Raw genomic sequence first — 23,766 nt, 5'->3', positions numbered from 1 at the left:
CGTGCACCCACTTTTTACGCAAATTTACGCCTTTTGGCAAACCAAACATACGCACAAACTTGTTCCAATCACACAGCACTTCATTTTATATCATGAATATGTAATAAACCAAAATTTATAATTAAAATCGCTGCAGAAAACACATTTAATCGCTAAAAAATCGGGGAAACTTTCCATTATGGCCGTTCGTTAAAGGTGCGGTGGCGAGGGGGAGTGGCACCTCCAACCGACCTTTTTGGAGAGGGCATGAACCACCATTGACAAAAATGCAACCCCCGACCACCTAGGCCCCCTATGGTTCCCTACCGACCCCTTTGAAAAATGGCCAAAAATCGCAATTTTTACTTGCGTCCACGGTATTTTTGCGTAGAATTCCTTTCCGGCCGCGCTTAGGGATTATAACCCTTACTACGTAGAATTCTCGTTTCTGTGTGACCTAACTGAGGCTACCGCCCCATTGATGTAACCTTGGGAAAGGATGAGGTAACTAGAATTCCCTTTCTGTGTGGTAAACCTGGGGCTGCCGCCCCAGTGATGTCTATTTTGGTTACTGGGTGTTTTATAAAAATGTGTATATAAAAATGTATTGTGGAAAGGAATATTCAACATTTTTCAAGCGAATAAACGCAAATAAAATTTCTGATTTTTGGCAATTTTTCTAAGGGGTCCCTAGGGAACCATAGGGGACCTATGTGGTCGGGGGTTGCATTTTTGTCAATGGCGGTTTATTCCCTCTCCAAAAAGGTGGGTTAGAGGTGCCACGCCCACTTACCTTTCGCCCACCGCCCCTTTAAGAACGACCATAAAGGAAAGCCAACCCAAAAAATCACTACGAAGAGGTAGAAGACGGTGTAAACAAACCCGAAAAACGTCAAAAACGCTACGAAAACTTGTTTCCGAAAATCGATTACAAATACAACGATGGCTGATTAGGTGATCTGTAGTCGTTGGTTTATGGGTGTTGGCTAATTTTGTTAACGAACGCAACTAAGGATAATCGTAAGAGGCCCTACACACGCATTGATTTATCGCCCAACCAGTGAACGAATAACACAAGATCACGCAAGAACAAGAGTGAAAAATTTCGATGTTTTGGGCGGGTTCTACGCCATCTGGTTTCACTGGAAAAAGAAAGAAAATTAAACAAAACAAAGAAAACAACGAAAACTGAAATTAGCCAAAATTTTTGTCAGCCACTTTAAACACTCAATTTACCTAAAGTCAATCCTTAAAACGCTTTAAAACGTGTTGTCATGTTGAACTAACCTCCTCTTTAGTTGAAGAAAAGTGTAAATTAGTTATGTATGTGATGTATAGAAATGCTCAGCTGACGATCTGTTTGCAGAATTAAATTGTTGCGTGTAAGAATTTTTGCCTGAATGAATAGTTTTGTAAAAAACATCTGACATTTATATACCTGGAGGAAAAATGGTTTTTTGCGTTACAGCATTTCAGCAAATCAAAGAACTGGATCTGGCAACTCTCTCGCATTTGGCCCGTCTTTTCCTTCCATCAAGTTCATTTACTTTTCTTCTTTTAAATTAATCTTCTCTTATTTAACAATAAACATACAAAAACTTCACAATGCCACCACCGTCAGCTAGTCGAAAATTTATGTATCCTGAACAGTCAGTGCCCTATTCCTTATATATAAAGCGCGAAAATCCGGATGATGTATTTGCCAAACTTTGGAAGCCAGCCAGCTTGCAGTTGGAGGAACGATCCACATGTAGGTAACGTAATTTTTTATTAAGAGCAATGTTTAATGAGTTCGTTGCAGTCTTAAAAGTCGGTGCACTGGCAACTGTAAAGGGTTCGGCCTACATGGAATATGGTAATACAAAGGTAATGGCATCAATAGAACCACCACGTGAGCTAAGTAAGCAGACCAGAAAAATGTGAGTGGCCTCATGAAAAATGTGATATTTTAATGCTTCACGTTTTTTTTTTTTTAGTGGCACACTGGGCATAGTAACGTGTACACTAAAATATGCACCCTTTGCGGTTAAAGATCCCTCATGTATACCGAGAAAGGAAACATCTATGGCATTGGCGCTGAAAAAAGCACTAGAGCCTGCTATTTGCCGCCATGAATTTCCGTACTTTCAACTAGAAATTAAAGTGATCATATTGGATGACGACGGATGTGCGCTTAGTACCGCAATTAATTGCTGCGGCGCTGCTTTGGTGGATGCCGGTATTGCTACTTACGATCTAATTACAGCGTCAACAGTATGCAAATACAGAGATGTAGAGTTCGTAAACCCAAACGGTAAGTGAAGAGAGTTTATTTTAAAAACACCTCAAGCTATTTATTTCTAATTTCAGCTGTAATTGAGCAGTTAGTTTCGACCATAAGCGACTCTGCGGCCGACGAGGAGCACGGTATAGTTGTTACTGCTAGTTTGGCGGCAGTGGACCAGATTACCGAATGCTTCCAAAAGGGATATTTCAAACCAGAAACGCTCAAACGACTTACGGAACATACATTGACTTTGAATGAACGCATTTTGGATACACTGCGTTATGTATTAATTAACAAAGTTAAACAACAGTTGGAAAAGCAGAAAGCCATGAGGGCAATTTTTGAATCGTCAAATGTTGGAGCTAACGATGATTCGGATTAAAGATTATAAACATTCATTCGAAATAGAGAAAAACATTTACTTTTTTAACTAAAATATTTCATCGAAATTTACATAACGAAATTTTGCCTTAGGTATTAGACTCAACTTCTGAATAGATTTTAGGAATCTGCAGATGCTTCTAAAACAGCGCCAGAATAAGCTAAATCCCAATAGTGTTCAACCTGATGCTTCTGGAAGAATTCCCGTGCCATTTTTTCCATCGGAAATACTTTGAATTTTATTTCACCGAAGTGTCGACGTTGACTAGTGCCCTCCCAAACCAGCACGCATGTGTTCGGTATTTCTTGGCCGTCGGGCCCTTTCACCATATCCTCTTCCCACTTGATTCGGTGCTGCATAACTCGACGGTATTTCTTCTGCTGCTTTGGCCCACCCTCGACCACGACGACGCAACAATCGCGAAAAAGTACCACCGAACCAGTCATGTGCAATTGTTTGGCGTTCGTCTCCACTTTGAACTTCTTGCTAGCATTGTCTTGTAAATCTCGTATACGATATACGCTAACGTTGACACCGCAAGAAGTATCCTCTTTGATCTTGCGTATTTTCTTTTCGCTTTTCTGCTCTGCTGTTAGTTTTCTTGCGTTGTTGGCATCCTCATGTGCTTTTTGGCGTTTAGCCATTTGCTCGCGTACGTGTGCTTCAATTTTAGTTGGGTCTTGTGCAGCCTCAGTACCAAGAACACGCATCAAATTCGAAATGCGAAGTTTTGGTTCAGGTGGAGCTACCAGACCCAAACGGATTTTTTCCTGTTCCTCTTTCCATGCTTCCCGACGATTTTGACGGCGAAGCTTTTTGCGCTCCTTCTTTGTAAGAAAAACAGGCAAATAGACTGGCTTTAAAGGTTCATCTATTAGTACAAAAAGAAGGGGAATTTAGTTAAGCAAAGAAATAATCAAATTAGTTCAACGTTCCTACTTATCAGATTAAAAAAAATTTATCTTTAAGCATTTTCGAAGACTTAACTTACTTGGTGGCTTCATTTGTGTGGGATGTTCAATGAGATTGGTGATGGCTGAGTGCCTGATACTAATCTTTCCACTTTCATCCGACGTATTCAAATCCTGTGTTAGAATTACAGAATCCCACCATTCCATTGCTGGCACATCGTCTGGCGTATCTTGTTTTGGCGCGATGAGGGCCAACTTTGTGGCAGAACTAATACCAGTTTTGCGTGCAATTTGCGAAATTTCATTTTGAAGTTTCTCCAACTGTGCTTTCATGCGCAAACGCTCTGCTATTTGCTGAAATTTTCCTGGTTCATGGAAGCGTAAGGAACGTTTGGTCCGTACAGTAGGTTTCTGGGCAATACGATCATCAAAGAACTTTACAGAGTCCTCCTGCTGCGCATGTCGATCTGCATGAACTTGACTTCTATTAAATACTTCTCGCTTTTTGGCGCGTATATTTGCTTTTAAAGTTGGAGTAAGGGTCGGTATGCTAACGGTTCTGCCACTTTTATCTATTGTTCGTCCATCTTCGTCTAAAATTAAAGGTTTTGGTCGATCTTGCACCTGCGGTGGTTGAATTAGATTAGACAATTTTGCACGTATTTGTGCTTGTAATTCTGCGATCTTTTTGGCTTTTTCAGCATCTTCTGGTACAGCAGATTTCTTTGCTAGTGCTTGCGTAGCTAAAGCAACTGGTAAACCGATTTGTGGGACAGACGCAAGAATAGGATCTTTAGCTTTCAGATTATTAAGTGCACGCTTTCTTTCTTCTATTTCTCGTTGAGCATTAACCATCATCAATTTGATTTGTGTCGAATTCAGCCCTGCTGTAGACTCAGCAGGCGTGGCGGTAGCCGCATTTATATTTGCCGCAACCGCGGAAGCTGCGGCCAATGGCGTTAAAGCGGGTGCGGCCGTAGCTTTACTGATCTTCTCTTTCATATCGAATCGAGACTTTTTCGGCATTTCTGTACCAGTTTCCTCACTGGCGTTACGTTTTTTGGCTTTACGACGATATTCATCTAGTTTGTCTTGCAATTTATCCGCTAGTCTAGAGCTCTGTTTTGCGTCCAAGACCTTTTCCAGTTTTTCCGCAATGCGTCGTCGGTCATATCCATTGTGTAAACAGTGTTCGATAGTGCCTATGACGCGATCCTCTTCGCCACTAGCAGCTACTCCCTTTGTCAAAGCTGCAATGTCAGGGTGCAATTCATCGATCTCCTTACGCGTATAATAGGACATAATTCGCAATTAATTTGGTCTGAAAAATGTTTAAATACTATTTACCAAAGCCGAATATATTGTTTTATCTGGATTAAAACAGTTTTTATGCAATAAAATTCATGAAGACGTTGAAAATCGTCTCAAAAATTTTCGTCTGCTCAATAAAATTTGACGTTTCAAGCTGATGCCAGATCTTTCGAAGCCAATTGGAATCATGGTATACAAAATAACCTGAGACTTTCACTTGGCAAGGATCATAGATCATTAGTTAGTGAGTTGGTGAGTGAAAAGGATTAAAAAGAATTGGTCCAAGTAGTCAACAACGGTGAAAAGTTACATTTCTTGATATAAAAATGGTAAAGAAAAAAGATTCGTTTTAGGTTTTCGCAAATAATCATATGTATACCATGTGTATTGTTTTATAAAAGTTTCAGTTTGTTATACATAAATAGTGTGGCAACTCTTGAAATACAACTCTGACAGTGTTCACACAAAGTGGCAGCATTAATTGTTAAAGCGGCTTCGTGAGTGAATTCTGACGTACTGAATTTGTAGTGCTGAATTTTTATAAATTAATCTAGTTTTTTGTGAATTAATTACTTGAAATTTGTGAATAATCGTGAAAATGGCATCTGAAGATGAGAATGACGATACTTTTCAAGGTAAGTGGAAATTTTTAAAGCGTTAATTTGTGAAATGAAAGTTGTGAAAAAAGTTTTGTGGTCAATCTTGGCGATTTCGACGTCTATGCGTACGAGGGCGCAACGAAAGCGATGGCGCTGAAATCGGCAACCTCAGCAGCAATTGTCTGCTTTCTTGTGTTCCGCGTTTTCGTTACTATTACAGGCATTCTCATGTCATGTGTGAAAAATTGCCGCCAAATTTTATCAGGCTGATAATTTTCATAAGTATTTTTTTGTACACGTTTTTAGAACGTGATTAAAAGAAATTGTGAAATTTGCACAAGTTTCCATTTTTCGTTAGCTTTGGGTTGTTTCATTTCATTTTCGCCTTACGCTTTCGTCATTTTCATTAGTTTTTAATACATGATCTATCTCTTTCTGACATACGTAAATTTAATATTGTTTACACATATTTTGATGTCAACGTTAATTTAGTGGGCTCGCTTTGTGGGAAAAATGCATTTGAAATTGCCCGAAACGTGTCGGATATGGAACTTTGGGGAATCAAAACAGAAGTTCAAATGTTAGGGAGGACAAAAATATAAAACAAATTATGTTATTTAATAGGAGGTACTAAAGTAGAAATAATATTATGGTATTTAGTAACAATAAGTGTATGAAATTGGTAAAAGTGCACTTTAGCGGAACCAGGCGTCCAACTCCTTTTTGCGTAGGCGGCCTTCTGCCGCACTTAGGGATTATAACCCTCAGGCAGTATAATTCTCCTTTCTGTGTTGCCAAAGAAGAGGGGCTGAACACCTTTTGCAGAGAACAACTTTCATTTACTCCATTTATTTGCATCAAATTCATTAAAACATGGTGCGAAAAGTGCAAAGTGCAAGTGTTTTTTCCGAATAACTCTTAAATTAATTAAAAATCTTAATTCCCCCCCTCCCGCCCCCCTCCCCTCCCGGATTGTTATTGTTCGCGTTAAAACACGTCGATTGATACCACTCGATTTGTTCCGTCTATTTTGACCTGGTCCCCGTAAAGTGCACTACTACCATGAAATTAAGCCCTGAATTATTATTTGTTTTATTTAATAATTGTATGTCTGAAGCAGCTTTTAATACATACATATGTATGTGCACGGTAAGTACAAATTTTAGATTTTGTACATACATAATTTTTTCTTCTATGTATCTAATTAATTTATGCGATTTGTGGTCATTGCGCTATCTAAATTTTGAACTACGGATAACTCATTTATGATATATATGTTCTGAGTTTCACCCTACAAAACAAAAGAAAACGTGCGTAGCACTCATGAGGTCTTAAAAATCGCATTGAGAACACATTTGAAAAATAGTCAATTGCACAAACTTGATTATTAGTTCACAAAAAACATTAGTTGAATTAAGGATCGTTTCCTAGACTGCCTTTCAAAGTTAACGGGTGCTTTGACTGATCGTCAAACACATGCATATAACAGGCAGTCGATGAAGTAGTCGATTTGTTTAACAAAAAGTAAAATTTTAATAGGCGGTCTACAAAACGGGCCTAGTAAGCGTTCCCACGACAGTCGGGTCTACGTAACCGGAACGACCCAGATTTATATCTGGCCAAGGACTGTCACTCCAGCAACACTCCCCAAAATCTCTTTGGGGAATTTGTATGCTGTTACAACAACAACAACAACGGCCCTAATAAGAGTTGTAAAATGTAAAATAATTTGCTTAATCGTTAAACTAGTGAGCCTTTTTACATATGTAAATTCTTTTTGGTATATTTTTCACTGTAAAAAATACTTTAAAAAGAAATAAGCCGAATTGGAAACAATGTCGTTTCATTTCTCATTGATAACAAATGTGTCGGGGAATGGTAAACAATATAATTGACAGTGGAACACTTTTCTCCGCTCGTCGAGCTAATATTGAGAACGATTTGTCAAAACGATGGTGCCAACACAAATTAATGTGTACGTGCATACTTGTTATTACGAGTTATAGAGCGGCTGATTGGGTGATTTTTAGCATGAATTGCAAAATATATACATATTTATATACATACATACATATGTACTATGTGCATAGTATTCCAAGGCGAATTTATAGATTCGCCTTGGAGTATTCGAAATGATTCAAAGGTTTTTTTTCCTCCCATTTGCAGCAATTAGTTAGCGGTTACGCTCTAAAATCCTGCTTCTCGCCAACTTGTAAGCACATATTTTTATGTATTAATGTAAAATTTGCTATTGAAAAAGTTCTCACGTTGAATACACACTACATAAAGTAAAATTTAATTGTTTCATGTTAATCCATAATTAGGAATCATACTTATGTATATAAGCCATATATATACATACATATGGATATGTTTTAGCGAATGGCTTCCGCTGTCTTTTTCAATTAGCTGTCAATTTTTCATACTGTTGCAAACCATTTATTTTACCTACATATGTACATATATACCTGTTATCTTTTCGTAAGTGGTGATCTTTTTATAACTGTAATGTTGGCTCTTTTACACGCGCTTATTAACGAGATATTTACATGACATATAACGTGTGCTGCTGCTCGCATATTCATACATCTTGCACTGTTTCAATATTCCGATTATTCCCCTAAGGAACTTGACAGTTTATTGAGTACAAGAATTCGCAGCACGTTTGCGTTTATTTTCGTAGTTTTCAGTCTACCCATTGCTAGCTTTTGTGACCCTTTGTGGTGGTGGCTCGTTGGGATTCAACATTCCCAAGCAGCTCTTGGTGCGGCTTTTGTCGTTTGTACTTGCGCTATAGGGTGCTCAGTGTTGCCACTTGAGTTCTTTTGTAGCTTGATTTAGTTGTTATTTTCGACGTTTAGATATAGAAATTTTCGAATTAGCTATTTTAGAAAATTTCTCCATTCTTACAGACAATTTTATCATTTTGAATTGATTCCCAATTTTTCAGTACATTTAAAATTGACAGTTTGTACTATGCCGTACGATTATTGTAAAAAAATTGGTAGTCTGGTATGCCTAATACATTATCATTATTATTATTATTATTATTATTATTATTATTTTGTATTATTATTATTATTATTATTAAGAACGAGTGATAACTCTTACATTATAAGAGGAGCGCTAGCATCTATGGCTTTCGGCTCGCTTATCCTAATAACACTTCTTTGACTTACACTAAATAATAAGGCAATTATAAATATTTGAAATTTAGATGATTCCAACCATGATAAAAACATTACAAGGTAAATTCATTCTCTCAATTCGTCGGCCATGATTTTGTTCTGACGTTTGCCAACATTTTAAAATCATAAAATTGAAAATAATAAAATTTAAATTGTTCACAATTGTTGTTGTTTGAGATTGAAAATGAGAATGTGTGTGTGAGTTTGAGTTTTGATTTTAAAATTATATTGTTGGCAAACGTCAGACTGCCTCTCAATGGTTTTACCTTGTTATGTTTTTATCATGATTCCAACTATATACAAAATTTTTTTAGATTTTTTCCACCTCATCCACCTCAGGTAGGGCATTGAGATGAATTCGATCCCGAAAGAATATAGCTATGGGTGATAATTGTGTGTAATCCTTAGGCGAATAAATGATTTTAATGCGCCGCAGCTAAAAGCTCAGTTAGTTTAGACTTAATTTCAGTAACTTAACTTAATATTTTGGCCAAGCTCTAATATGAGAAACTGTTACTATGTTTATACGCACGTCTTATTTGCAAATAACAATTTGCAAAATGGTAAACTTTGCCGTATAAATGCTGAGTTAATTTTTTATTTGCAAATAACTAAATCACGCAAATAAGTATTGATTAGTGATACTATTTGCAAATAAGCGCAAGACGCCGCCATTTTTAGGTTTATTTTCTTTTTCGATGTTCATCTTATTGCCTTTTTATAATCAAGACGTTGCCATTTTTAATTTTATTTTCTTCTTCGATGGTCATATTATTGCCTTTTTATAATCAGGCAATTTTAAATAAAAATTTTTCACCGTCGAATAAACAGTGAAACAATTGTACCTACTTTTTCATCCCTGGTAATACTCTTATATTGGCAGTAAGAGCTAGTACCGTCCGAAAACACTACAGTACAGATATATCAATAAACACGTACGAAAGAAAAGGAACACATACATACGTTTATAAATAAACATGTACACAACACATATACAAAAACGGCACTCAAGTACACAATACATTGACAAAAACGGTACTAGACTGTCTCGCTTTGATTTCGGAATGCTTACACGTTGAGAAGTTAGCTTACTGCCAATATAGAAGTATTACATATATGGGAAAAACGGTAAGAAGAAAAGTTACGTTACTTATGGAACTGTGCGATGATTTTGGTATTAGCCTCAAAATTTTCTGGCAACACTGAAGGTGTTCCATATGTCACAGCATCCCCCAGTGAGCGACGACGTAGTTGTTGAGCGAACGAGTGTGAGTGAATAGACGTAACGAGTGAAGTGGGCCGACGTGAGAAATATTCGATTCATTGTTGCTTGGACGTGGCAGCCATGACGTGATTTCTGACTTTGACTTGGGGAAAATTGATTGTGAAAATATCCAGAAATTCCTTTAAAAATTGCGTTTTAAATCGCGTAAATAACTATAAAGGTGTGTAAAGGTACATTATATTGATTGTGAGTGAAAATTTTGTGCCTAGCGAACGGTAAAGTGATTATTTGAAAATTGTGAAAAGTTGAGACAGCGAAAAAGAAAAAAACGAAAAATCAAATAAGGTGTGTGTTTCAGTGAAAAAGAGCACATATTATTAAATTGCATTGCAATACTGATGAGATTAAGACTTTGCAAAGATAATTTAAAAGTAAATCAAAAGTTAATTAGATATGTATAAATATACATTTAAAAAATTTTCCTTGTTCGTAATTCCTACTCTTGTCGCTCGCTCGTTAGCTAGCTGCAATACATTCGTATTCGCCTATGTCGCTGCTGCCCCGTTCTCGTCGTTTGCGTCTCTGCCTCATCACTTATCTCGTATTGTCGTGGTCGTCGTTGTCAGCCGTTGACGTACGCGTCGCCGTCGCAATCTTTTGTGCCGTTGTGTTATGTGTAGTTGTTGCTGTCACCCTGTTTATATGAGTTTTTCTCGCGTTTCATGCAAAATTCGTCGTCAACCCGCATCACAATGTCGTCGTTAATCGCCCGTCTCTCGATTGCCTTTTCTCGAAAGCTACTGCTTATTTCTGGAACGAAAAAGTAATATTTGAAAAATGTATATCCTGGATTATGAACATTAGGCATGGTGCAATAACTAACTAACTAACTTCATTAATGGTAATGCCCAGCTTGTACTATCTATTTAGGTACGAACATTTAAACCGAATTGAACGATTTCACCACCTTGCCTAGTGTGGGGGTAGAAGATACTATGCGCCAGACTTTATGCACATCGTCGTTTAAACTTTAGTCAGAAATGCAATTCCTTTTAAATAATATATATGTCTTTAGCATTGATTATGCATTTTTTTCTAAATAAAATTACATAGTTTAATAAACTAAAACCTCCCTATTATAATTGCCATTCGTACTGTCATCAGGTATGTAACTTGAGAATAGAAATCGCTGCATCTTTTAGGCTCATCAATATTACATAGTTACATCCCGAGCTAATAAAAGGAAGGTAAAAAGAGAACCATTTTGAAATATCAGTGTTTTCTTATTCTCCAGCAAAAAATGTCCAGTAACTTGCCAGTAAACAAATTTCGGAGAGCAAACCAATATTTACTCCCAATGAGAGAAATATGCAAGAAAGTACGAGGAAACGCAAAACCAGCAAGAAGTTGCAAGTTTTATGGGGTGGGGTTTAGTAGCGCTCACAAATATTTCGGGATATTCCGTCCAAAGGGGTGGCGCGATCCAAAAAAATTCCACACACTTGTAGTCAAGGGTCTACGCATTATTTTAACACTCACTTTTCAATTTTAAATTTGGCAGGCCGTTATAATTTAAAATGAACAAATTTTTTAGGAGATTGTGCTAGTTTATGGGCCCTGTCAAACGGTCAGTATTTATTAACGTGATCCAAGTATCGCGATATTTATTGACGGTGTAGCATGCAGTATTGATGGATCGTGATCCATATGGGCCCTGTCACACGGTCAGTATTTATTGACGTGATCCAAGTATCGCGATATTTATTGACGATGTAGTTAGGAACACGATATCGAACCGACAGTATCGATATAGTACTAATTTAAAGTTTCGCTGTAAAAATATCGGGTACCCATTAATATCGTAATAAAAATACTCGGTATTCCAAATATCGATACAAAATTCAAAAAATTTAATCTGAATATTGGTCGCATTTTCTATTAAATAATTAACACTATGCACTTTAATAAGTACATCACTGAAGGCGCGCCACATTCCAACCGAAGATAGTGCACACTCCTGCGCTTTAAAGCGCCAAATATATCCATATTGCTTTACATATAAATTCCAAAGTAAGTAAGGTTATAGTACGACATGGATTTGCAAGAAATGGAAGCCTAGCTAAGGCTAAAATTCATGTTTTATTTGCTATAAAAATATATTTAAAAACATTGTTAACAACAAAACTTTCAATAGAAATTTTAGTAAGGTAATGTCACGTCAGATACTCCGGCTGATAAAAAACTTTAAATATGTCAAATATTCCCTGCAAAAATCGTTGTAGTCTATTTGTGGTAAATTGGAGTACTTACAAAAGTGTTCCTCTGTCATGCTGTAGCGGACCAACTCGTGTCTCTGCGCCAGCTTATTGTTTGTTATCCGATCACTGCTCGTGTTTTAACGAAACGTGATTGAAGTTGAGCATTTGAAAGCACATTTGCATGTCTGGCTGTAGCTGAACGTGTAGAGATGCTCGCTGTTAGTTCTTAGCTCCCAGCATGTTCGGGTTCGAATACCGTCAGAGGCAACATGTAATTTTTAATTTTTGTCTTGGTTTTTATTAATTTCGAAAAAGCATTTGAGAAGTGAAGAACAAAAGCGTGAACAAACGAAAAAATATAACAGCAATGCCATTGTTAATATGTTGGAGTAGTTTTGTGCTACTCTGATGTAATGCAGGGATGGAGTATATGGTCCTGCCCTAGGACATCGCAATGTTAATAGGACCATATTTTTTATATGAATTGTGGTTAATTTTGGAGTACTCTTTGGTCCTTAGGAAGTACTCTTTACACGCATGCATGGAGTAGTCGCGATTTTTGCAGGGTTACTACAAAAAGTTTTATACAAATTACGTTAACGTTTTCAATTTATTTTCTAACATTTTGTCATACAAATGTATCATCATTCATATACTACGTTTATGGGTAGGCTAATTCACGAATTCATTTCATGAATTTGGGTTAAAATTGGCTGCATAAACACCATTTCATGAATTCAGTTATACACGAAAGTTAACCATGAATTCGGCATGATTTCATGAAATCGTGAAGTGCAAGTCCAGCAACGCCACATTTCGCAAACAGCTGTTTACTAGGGTTACGATGTTTTTAGATTAAAAAGCTTGAGTGGCATAACCCGGATTAAAAACACTGGAAAAGTTATGTATCCGCCATTGCAACCCTATTAGGGGAGCTCACGTTGAATAGCATTTTAGGTGTAAAGTTGCTACGTAGCAATCTACCACATGTTTTGTTGCTCTTCCAACAACAAAATGCATGCTAGATTGCTACGTAGTAACTTTACACCTAAAATGCTACGGAAAGTGAGTACCGCTATTATTTAGTTTCTCGCCAGTGCATTGCCACTTTTTCAAGGCACTTTATTTCATGAATCCGCGAACTATGCATAAGCGGGACCATTTTTGAATTCATGAAATGAGGAATTCATTAATTCTGTCGCATAAACGTAGTATCATTAATGTAATGTACATTTACAATTCGATACGACACAAGGGTTCTGGTACTCGATTCCAAAAAATATCGTTTGAAAACTATCGAGTAAAAAATATCGGTATCGAATGGCAAAAATATCGATATGGTATCATATCGTATCGAAATTCGTGTCCCTAGGTGTAGCATACAATATTGATGGATCGTGATCCATATCGCAAAATTTCTAAAAATTTTGAAATCTGGATCGCGGATCGCAATACCGTCAATGGGCCTCCGCACACTGGACTACTCAGTCCGCCTAAAGCCGGTTTTGTGTGGATAAGAGGGGGAAGAAAGTTCGAGTTTACCTCGCTCATTTCAGTCCGCGAAAATCGCGGATTGACGGTGGACTGACACGCACACATAGACAACATGTTTTCTATTTCGTTTTGTTTGCATGTGCCACATGCACTAACACAATCATGCATAGTTCATGTATACAAAACTGAAACCTGCCCTGAAGGAAAGATTGGTCCAATTGCTCGAAAAATATAGTCTTAGGTATAGTAGCTGTGTATCTAGACCAAAGATAGTCCAAAAATATAAAGCAATGTAATGTAAAACAAGTGAATTGTACTAAAAGTGGTCCGAATGTAATGCATAAGGTATGACTTTTGATCTAAAACTGGTTACAATGTCATGCAGTAGCGGACAACGGGTACAATTAACGACTTGCTGATATGTAGGCACTTAGTCAACAGATTTTCATGTGCAACGTTGGCTGAGAGCTGCAAATTCTTGCTAGTGAAATTTTTACTAGGAGAAATTAGCTAGCAGAAGAAGAATAAATCGTCGCCTCAGAAAACGGATGACGAATGTGCAAAATGACGATTTTGGGATTTTGATGCAGATTTACTAAGTTGGACATGCTCTTTCGATTTCTGCAATCCATTTTTTTATATCTCCATTAGTTTTTGAGATATTTCGTGCGCATTTTGTCGTATGTTACATAATATTAATGATTGGGTATGCCTTTTGTTGTATGTGCTGAAAATGCGTCACATACGACAAATTCCCATACAAACGTACCTTTTTTTTAATCATAAAACATTTGTCGTATGTGGCACATACGACAAATTCCCATACAAATGTAATCTTTTTTTTAATCATAAAACATTTGTCGTATGTATCGCAAAACTTTGAACTTACGACAATTCGATGGTCCTGTACTATAACGATACAATTAAAATTGAAAATTAAACTAAGTAACTAATTTTAAAATTTTAAATTTTTAAATTTTAGCTTGCACTGAGTCTCCAATGAAATGAAAGAAATAAAAATGTACAAAAGACTGAATTTAAGTATTGTTTTTTGTTTTTATATAAAGAAAACGTATGTTCGTAACATATTTACAGCATAAGAGATGTACAGATTTTTTTTATTAAATACATGATTATGTTTTTGTTATGTTTTTTCTAATAAGTAATCATTATTTAATAAATATGTCTGGTTTTTTCATCAAATTATACCATCGTCGTTGAAATAGATACTTTACTATTGTCGTATGTTCTGTGGACAAAACAAAGTGGTGAGTAAACGCTACTTACGACAAATGTATACGGAATGAAAAGTAAATTTTCTCATTAACGTTAAGAGATATTAAATGTAAAAATATGGAAAATCAAAACTAATAACACCAACTACGTCTCCTTCAAAAGTTACAAAAATCTACCGTACAGTTTCGGATTAATTCGACCTTAAACTTCAAAGTCAATTTTCTCAAAACCGTGTTTTGTAACATTCGACATCCCTTTTCTGAGACGACGAAATGTCAAAAGCCGCAAACCTAATTACTGACCGTGTGACAGGGCCCTAGAGGAAAGTCTGGCACACGTTTGTGACAAGTGGTCTCGGGATTACAGCTACCTATAAAGTATGAGGTTATGTTTATTTACAGTGCACGTGTGAAAATAAAATTCTACCTGATCTGTGATGACGCACTGCTCAAATACGGTTGGTAGCGAACGTGTTAAATAGGTTTATTTTACTAATTGCACCTTTTAAAGCACCACAAACAATTCTTTTGGTAATGTTAAATGCATTAAGCATCATGCCATCAGCTGTTTTTCTTACTAGCAAATAGTTACTAGTAAAAATTTATCCAGTAAAACTTGCGAGTTCAGCTGTCATTCTTACTCTTTCAATATCAAAGAATTGTTACGAATTGTTACTAGTACTTGCAAGTTTTTACTGGAAATGCATTCAATAACCCAAAATATTTGCAAGAGAGAGCGATATTTGCAAGAGAGAGCGAGTTCGAGAGCGTAACAACCTGAGAGAGATGCAAATTCTTGCAAGTAAAAATTTTACTGGCAGGAATATGCCGGAGTCAAAAAGTAAGGTTATGTTTAAAATTCAAATGTAAACAAACTGTTTAAGAGGATGTTTTGATGAAACATAATTAGTCAAATGAAAATATGGATGAAAAATTTAAATCTATTGTATATTTTTTTATTTTTATGGCGATGGGAACTATTCTCAATTAAAATGAAAATTGCGCGCCAAAACTTAACCGTCAGAAAGTATCAAAATGGCTTAAGCTGCAAGTTTTTACTAGTTTTGCGTTCAAGAACTCTTTCTGGAAATTTTCTCTTGATCTCAATTTTACTCTATTTTTCTTTTGCGCTCTCGCTGCAAGTACTTACTGGAAAAGTTATTGAATGGACCTAATTATCTCTCTTTTGCTGGTTTCTTGCAAGTTTTTGCATACGAAAACGCCATCCAGTAAAAACCAGTAAAATTAGTTCTGGACCACCTAGCGAGTAGCTTATAATAAGACCATATATGCAAGGAATAATCTGAAAATCTTACTGAAATCTATCTCGTAGTTTTTGAGTTAAGCCAAGTGGAAAAATAGCGCGATTTTTTTTTATTAAAAATTTTCGACTACAACGCTTTTTTGGTATAAAAATCAATACTTCCATAAATAATGAAAATTTTCGCCTGCGGCGCTTTTTTCGTAAAAATTGATAGTTGGACAAATAATGAAAATCTTGTACTATAAATTTTCGCATGCGGCGCTTTTCCATAAAAATCGATATTCGACAATGAAAATTTTTTATAAAAATTCGCGCGAGTTTTTATTACAAATTTTCGCCTGCGTCGCTTTTTCCATAAAAATTTATACTTCGATAAATCAATCATATTTTTAATAAATAATTGCGCGATTTTAAACTGCGGCGCTTTTTTTTTTTTTTTTGTAAATCAATACATCGGTGTATAATGAAAAAAAACCGTATTATGCGCGTTTTTATTGTTTGCCGTCTTCTGTGTTTTTTTTTTTTTTGAGTATTTTTGTTGTGTGGCAGCACCGACATTTCGGTTCAATTGGTCTACAAAGCAAATAGTGAGGTTGAATTCGACATTATTTGCAACTTTAAATGCAAATTACTTAAAAACTATAAGCCTCCGGAGGGGGGTTTCGGATTTAGAATCAGGGGGACCCGCTGTACACCCCCTAATTTTTTTTTTTCGAAAGCCTGGTTCCGTATTGGAAAATCTTCCCTATTTTTGTGTACTTGATGGATGCATTTTTCCAAAATATTATTTTTAGGCAAAAAAAAAACGGTTGTTTGAAGTAAATAATTTTTTCATTAAGAATTTTAGAATACGTTGTTATGACAAAATCATCTCCATTCAAGTAAGGCGCTCACTAATGTATGTAAAAGCATAAACAGACGGCAGCGTTGATCCGGATTGAGTCGAATCGATTTCGTTTTGTTGATGCGCAAAAGTAACTTATATCAAAATAATCTCGCAACGTTTCAGATTAATACTATGTTCACGTTGAGCCATTAACTCGAGTTTATGGGCCATTTTGGAGTTAAACGTTAAACACTATTCATAAACTCGGGAGTTTACCATACAAATAATTGCATTTATTTATTTATTTATTACGACTTCTTAGAGCCTAGTTCAAAAAAGAAAGGAAACACTTAAACCTAGTATTACATTAATTAAAAACATGTACAATATTTTCGTTTAACTCGCCTTAAACACTACTTTTATTTGGAGTCTAAGCGAATGCAACCCTTTTTTTGAGCGAATTTGGTTTGCGAGCGAGTGTGGTTTGTGATAATCCAAATCTGCAACCAACCTGTCAACAGTTAGCCTGTTCCCGTACTGCAGGATTTAATGAGAAATAGTCCGAGGTCGTTCCATGCACATAAGTCTAGAATATCAACAATCTAGCTATGCAAAAACCAAAGATGTGGCTCGATAGAACTTTTTGTGTTCTGATTTCAACCCTACCAAAATTATCTGGCTGAAGTAAAAAATAGAGAAGTTATCAATGGTTAAAGTAAAATTTTTTGATTTTCTTAAATATTTGGGCATTTCTCAGAAACTTCGAATTTTTTTGTGAAAATAATTTTTTTTTTTTCAAATCGTGAGCGCATGTCCAAAATTTTTAGTATACGTTCCTTCAGCTGTTAGAATACGAGATGCAACGTGGTGCAACGTTTTGAAGCAACGCACCAAACGTTATTAACGTTTTTTTTTTTATTTTGTTTCGCAAGTGGAAAGTGGCGTTATTTTAGTCCGATTTCGAAAATTTTTAACATATAGCTTTTTTGTGCCAATGTCAATAATTATACTGAGTTTGGTTCAAATTGATTAATCGGTTGCAGAGATACACATACAGCGAACCAAATAAAAACTGGAACGGGAGTTTTTTTAGTAAGTTTTGGCTATTTTAATATATTTTATTTAAAGTTTATTATTTTTTATGAAAATATAGCGACACGAAATAAATCCAAATTTCAGACTTTATGCAAAAATTATGAAAAATCTGCATGGATTGACCAAAATTTCTCACTTCCTGATCAGCATCTTTAGACAAAATTTTGGTATTCTGTTTTGTAGTTTATTAAATTTTAGCAAGCAAATTGCAAATTTTAAGTGTCTTGGACTTACCGTTGATTTTTGGAATTTTTTTTATTGACGGTGCTCCGCATTTTTTTTCATATAAAAAAAAAAAATCCGAACATAAACTGCCAAAAATCAACTGTACGCCCTAGCATCTACAGCCCAAGCTCTTTCATTTTATACCTCGTTTTCGAAAATCGAACGAACGGTCCTGATTTGATGACATGGACAAAAAATGCCTTTGGTATTATGTATATATATTGTTTTTTTTTTTGTTCTTTTCTTATTTCTTTTTCGCTCTGTAACTTTTTAATGAACAAATAAGAAAGTGGTGTACGAGGATCATAGTTCAATAGTATATTGTACAATAGAACACACATGTATTTGGCTAAATTTTCCAATTCCAGAAGATGTGCTAATAAAAAATATGCATTTTTACTTCTGTGCACGCATCGTAACCTTTTCAAGAATTTGTTTTTTTAACTATCTTCTAATGAGAGCACACAAGCCTGCCATGTCTAGATTAATTCGTCTTATGCTCCAGAACACTATAAAAGTTGTCCGATAACAGTTTTAGGTACGCACCAGCTGCAGTATACTATAAAAGCCGCGGGTGTCAGAATTTAAAAAACCGGAGTCACGCCACTTTGACTCTTGATAACTTATTTTCTATTGCAAGCACATACTAACGGGGTGCATTCGATTTTCCTCTCCAAATGCTACCAGTTAATTATAAACTGAAACATGAGCTATCAACGCACCAATTTTTGCAACGAAAAAATAAAAAAAATAGGAGTCACATTTATTTAAAAAAAAAGTCCCAATTTTATTTCTGAATTATATGCATATTTGGCTAGAAAATATGTACGGTGGTCCTTTTTTTTTGCATTTCATTGAGGCTGCGTTTCTTTATACATTCCAGATAATCGCATTTCACAGCCAGAATAAACAGAATGCGTTTTTTCCAAACTTTCAGAATGACTAAAGAAATGCAGCCTGAATATTATTTATTTTGAAAATTATTTTGGAAATAACTTCTGTTTGTGATAAAGTTCTTAAAAACACAATTTCTACAAACGAGTATTTCGAATTTTTGGTAAATAGTTAAATAATAAATATATCATTTTTATAGCATGCAATCTGTATATTTATTGCATGGCCGGAATAAGGGACACTTTGTCACGGAATAAGTTACATCAGAGATTATTTGCCACGGAATCAGAGACATATGAAGGTGTCATTAAATTTATTACCTAATATAAATAATAATAATTCTAGTTATGTTCCTTTATCGATAATTGGCAACTTATCTAGGTAACATTTTGATTTTTTAATATGCATTCGGTAGTTTTAGCGCAAAAAAAACCCTTCACCTTAAATAGAATCGTCAAAACGTCAGGGTATGCATATTTTTGCGCTGACTGTATAAGCGACTCTGCACTTTAAGTAAATTTGTTTTAATTGTACCATATTTTATAAGAAAGAAAGTACATACTTTTTTAAGGTATTTACAAAAATATTGAGTTTTAGAACGACCCACAGTTGTGTTGTTCCTTAAAAATGAAATTCTATTAGTTTTTATACTAGAATTTTGCAAAACGCATCATTTTTTTTATTGAAACCGATTTGCCATACATACATTATTTTGAGTGGAGGTGGTAGATAAGTAATTATCGCTCTTGAGGTCACAGCTCTTACGGGTTAAGAATCGTATAAATTTTTTCACTTAAATATATTCTCACATACAGATACCTACCTACAATAAATAAGAATTTTGCCAAATGAAACCATAAATGGCAAATGAGCAGAGGAAAACGTAATAAAGATATGTAATAAAATGCAGTGAGCGGAAAAAATATACTAAAAATACAATTTCATCGGGAATTGGAAAAAAGTATAAGTTACTGGTAGGCAGAGACAGAATCTGAAAAAAAACCACAAAAAGTAAATGAAATAAAATAAAACCGTGCTCTTGTTGCTGTGTTGATGTATGTATGATTTGAGTTGTTGCTGGTTTTTGGTATGGTATCTATGTATATCGTTCGTCGAATGCGCGAGGCATAATTTGTATTCGCTGAATTTGAAATAAAAAAATAATAATATACTTATATACGTAAAATTATATAGCAATAGCGTTGCAAAATAAAGCGCATGAAATGAAAAGCTCACAAATAAAATGATAAAAAATAAAATAAAACATAGCATAAGAGAAGAAATACTGTTCGAAATAAAAACGCAAAGAAGTGAAAGTATTGTTTGTGCCTCTGCGACAACGACGGCGACGACGACGACAGTGCAGCATTCACAAACCAATTCATCCACACGTTAAAACTGGCGTCTATCCGTTCATTCGTCCGCCGTAAGTCTGTTTGTTCGTTCGTTGGAACGTCTGTGCAAGTAGTATATGCAATCAAAACTAACAACAATAGCACATTCGACCCAGTCCGAATAACATGAGTTGTAGTAGTCAGTTGCTCCTCGTCGTCGTCGGATTGTCGGTCGATTAGTTGGTCTTTTTGGCCATGCATTTATGATAGTATGTGTTCACATAGATTTTGATGTGGTTGTGTGGTGTGGTTGCTTTGATTGGATTGATTCGCTCGCTCACCTCTTTTTTTGTATGTGCTTTTTGTCTGTCCTCACTTCCATCTTCACCGCAAGGCTGCTTTTGCATCGCGGTTTTGCTCAGCGGCACTAACGGTCCTCACCATTGCCATCGTCAACACCATCCATAGGCATCGCTATAAAAATTTTCGCCACAGACCCGTCAAAACCATAATTAACGGTTATGTATGAGACACAATACCAAATACTTTATCGTATCTTAATTCCAGCTCCACTTACAGACACTGCAAATTTTAATTTCCGAACAATTTGCAACCTTGTTATTGCCGCTAGTAACACATAGTACCTGAATCATTGTACACTATATGTAGGTTGTTATAATTTCTGCAGAATTATATATTTCTGTAGGAAACAGGTTAAGAGAAAATAATTTTTAAATTTTTGTGTGCTAAGATCTGAGCCCGAACCGCGAAATCCATGATCAAATGCCATTTCATTTCTTTCGATTCGAACCGAGTAATCATCTGATAATGCCGTGATACGGGCCGTCGACATTTCAAATACCATAATTACTATTATCGATGTTTTAAAATAATCATAATTTTTTTAAATTTTAACAAAAAAATCAACATGTTGAAGGTGTTGCCCATTTTTCCATATAATGCATTTGTCGAACTTTGTTGAAGAGAAAGAATTGCCAAAAATCAAAGTAGTGTGCCCGACAGGGTGGTGTCTTTTTCTCGCTTGTGTTTAATTTATATGTATGTATGTATGTATGTACATATGCTAGGGCCGGTCAGTTTTAGTATAGCATAAAGCGATTCTACGTGTAATTCTTAGCAAATTTGCCGAAGGAACCGCGGGTCTAAAATCAATTTAGAGTTGCCAAATTGCGAAAATAGGTTTCGAAGAAAATGGAAAATTTTTCACTCTTGCACCCTCTGATGGAAGTTTTAAGAAGAAGATAAGTGCAGAAATGGATTCCTCATACCAAAATATTCCTTATAGAATATTTTATACAAAATTTAAGCACTTTACGACACTACAGCAGAATGCTAAGAAACCTATTTTCGCAATTTGGCGAACTCCAAATTGTAGTTGGGTATTATCCTTGACGGCGTACCAATTCCTGAAAATTCTTGGGTGACCTTTGATCGTCTGAAGTATAATAGAGCAAACAAACAACAAAGTCCTCAAATATTTCGGGGGCAGCACTTGGGGCAAAGACAAAGAAACGTTGTTGGCAACGTACAAGACAATTAACCGGTTGCCTCTAAACTATTCAGACTTGCCACAATACAGCACTCGGAATAGGTTGGGGCCCAAGTAGCTAAGGCACCAGCGATACGCAGTGGTAACATCTGCACACCACACAGACGCAGCTCTACTTGAGGCTTAATCTGCAACCTGGGGACATGCATCATTTCCACCATGTTTAACCCCAATACGTGAGCAGACACCTTCATTCTTGAAGTAGCGGTAAAGTAGTTAGAAGAAGGCCTTCCTTTTCCTCTGCTACAAGCAGCGGATTTCAATGCTAAATCAGGGTTGGAGCGATTGTTTCCATGTGTAGGACATGGAAAATGCAACGGGCCCGCTGTATCATTTCACTTACTTTTCGATTATATAGAGTCTAAGGTACCAGATTAAGATTATATGTACGACATGTTGTGCTTTAAGTTATTTTCCACTATTGCAAAGCTCGCAGGCATTACACGGTGGTTAGAGTAGTAAGCTTTAAAATTTAAAAATTTAACTTCAGGAAAACAATTTTTGACGCTCAAAACCTCTATCAGATTACATGAAAACTACATTGTATTGGTAACATTTTCAATATGCATGCGAAGCCGCACCGATTCGCCAATTTTTGATTATGCTTGAATGTCCGGTAGCTTGTTGTGGGGACTTGTCACTTACAAAGTATGGAGTTACAAGCCTATGTGCGTGCGATCGTACGTGTGAATATTGTTGCATTTGTATGCGCGTATCCAAATTCGTCCCCTTTTCACATTCACATTTTGATAAAAAAAAAAATACTGCCATAAATATGTTCATACATAAATGTGAGGCACAACCTTAAACCAAAACCCCAAAGCCAACGCCAGTCCACAATAGCGGTTGCTATACGAATAGAAACTGCCAATGTATGTACATGTGTATATTGTAAGAGCAGCGCGACTGTCAGTCGTAATACTCCATAGCATATTCATTCGTATTTACGTGTGATGTATGCACATTAGGGTGCCTCCCACTTCATATAAAAAACAGCGGTACTGTTTGTCCATCGGAATTATAAAATTTATTGTGGTTGTTCACACTTGCCTGGTTATGTGGATATATATTTTATTCACTACAGAATAACAATTTTTAACCACACAACCTGATAACCAAGCAAGTGTGAACAGCCTAATTGTATTTTAAGACTTCCGCCACAACATTTCGGAAGAAATATTAAGAATCGCGTGACCTAGACCCATTTGAAAATACCTTCAAAAATCTAGTTTTTAATAAATAAAATTAGTTTTAATTTTTTTTTTTCAAAAATCACCACATAAAAATGATTAAACATTTTATAAACGGAATCAAATTAATAATATTGTTGAAGGCGTTTTCAAAACGGGCTAGCTGACGTAAAGCTTAACATTTTTTCCGGTGGAAAAAACAGCAACCTTTTTTGATGAGGCACCGTAATGCACATACATATATATATATATACGAACCCGTACCTCGTTGACTGGCTCTTTGTCAGTTCGTCTATTTAGTCGTTTGGTTACCGATTTCCTTGTTCAGTTGTTATTTCACTTTTATTATTTTATTTGCTGTATGTATTAAGTAAATTGTTTTTGTGTTTTCATCGAGCTTTGCTTCGAATTGTCTTAGTCTGAAAACTTGTTTTTTTCGCATTTCATTTTATTTTTTCATTCTTACATACATGCCCCGCTCATTCGCATAAAGCTTTAAATTATATTTTGAATGCAGCTT

The 23,766-nt window shown here is 35.7% G+C and overlaps 3 protein-coding genes and 1 long non-coding RNA gene across 6 annotated transcripts in view; 2 read left to right on the top strand and 2 right to left on the bottom strand.

Annotated features, from left to right (window-relative positions):
- The first annotated feature begins 1,468 nt into the window (after positions 1 to 1,468).
- Positions 1,469 to 2,677, top strand: LOC118739020 (exosome complex component MTR3). Its single transcript, XM_036470103.1, has 4 exons — positions 1,469 to 1,729; positions 1,781 to 1,898; positions 1,956 to 2,272; positions 2,329 to 2,677. Exons 1-4 carry the CDS (start codon positions 1,585 to 1,587, stop codon positions 2,625 to 2,627), a joined length of 879 nt encoding a protein of 292 aa, XP_036325996.1. The 5' UTR covers positions 1,469 to 1,584; the 3' UTR covers positions 2,628 to 2,677.
- LOC118739019 (U4/U6 small nuclear ribonucleoprotein Prp3) lies at positions 2,644 to 5,041 on the bottom strand. Of its 2 annotated transcripts, XM_036470102.1 has the most exons (3): positions 4,886 to 5,040; positions 3,619 to 4,819; positions 2,644 to 3,498 (listed from the first exon to the last, which is right to left on the bottom strand). In XM_036470102.1, the coding sequence occupies exons 2-3, from the start codon at positions 4,562 to 4,564 to the stop codon at positions 2,747 to 2,749; spliced, it is 1,698 nt and encodes a 565-aa protein (XP_036325995.1). In that variant the 5' UTR covers positions 4,565 to 4,819; positions 4,886 to 5,040; the 3' UTR covers positions 2,644 to 2,746. The 2 variants fall into 2 exon arrangements, with proteins under 2 accessions (XP_036325995.1, XP_036325994.1); XM_036470101.1 differs by having other exon boundaries at positions 3,619 to 5,041.
- Positions 5,042 to 5,322: 281 nt separating this feature from the next.
- LOC118739015 (chromodomain-helicase-DNA-binding protein Mi-2 homolog) overlaps positions 5,323 to 23,766 on the top strand; it is a 73,448-nt gene continuing 55,004 nt past the window's right edge. The window contains exon 1 of one of the 2 annotated variants that reach the window (XM_036470096.1): positions 5,323 to 5,484. In XM_036470096.1, coding sequence (XP_036325989.1) covers positions 5,448 to 5,484 — 37 coding nt within the window. In that variant the 5' untranslated portion in view covers positions 5,323 to 5,447. Of the gene's footprint in view, positions 5,485 to 9,996; positions 10,082 to 23,766 lie in introns of those variants that run through there. The other variant, XR_004992966.1, reaches the window with a different exon arrangement.
- On the bottom strand, positions 20,831 to 21,180 carry LOC118739017. Its single transcript, XR_004992967.1, has 2 exons — positions 21,064 to 21,180; positions 20,831 to 20,960 (listed from the first exon to the last, which is right to left on the bottom strand). It is a non-coding gene; the product is annotated as an uncharacterized LOC118739017 (long non-coding RNA).

Source organism: Rhagoletis pomonella, unplaced genomic scaffold (assembly GCF_013731165.1).
Source record: "Rhagoletis pomonella isolate Grant_MI unplaced genomic scaffold, Rhpom_1.0 Rhpom_scaffold_00005, whole genome shotgun sequence".
NCBI classification, from domain to species: Eukaryota; Metazoa; Arthropoda; class Insecta; order Diptera; family Tephritidae; genus Rhagoletis; species Rhagoletis pomonella.
This window is presented reverse-complemented; position numbering and strand designations above follow the sequence as displayed.

Coding starts and splice junctions, on each gene's coding strand:
- LOC118739020 (XM_036470103.1), top strand. CDS start 1,585: ATGCCACCACCGTCAGCTAGTCGAAAATTTATGTATCCTGAACAGTCA. Junction 1,730..1,780: donor GTTGGAGGAACGATCCACAT/GTAGGTAACGTA, acceptor AGTTCGTTGCAG/TCTTAAAAGTCGGTGCACTG. Junction 2,273..2,328: donor AGAGTTCGTAAACCCAAACG/GTAAGTGAAGAG, acceptor TTCTAATTTCAG/CTGTAATTGAGCAGTTAGTT.
- LOC118739019 (XM_036470101.1), bottom strand. CDS start 4,840: ATGTCCTATTATACGCGTAAGGAGATCGATGAATTGCACCCTGACATT. Junction 3,499..3,618: donor CACACAAATGAAGCCACCAA/GTAAGTTAAGTC, acceptor TTGTACTAATAG/ATGAACCTTTAAAGCCAGTC.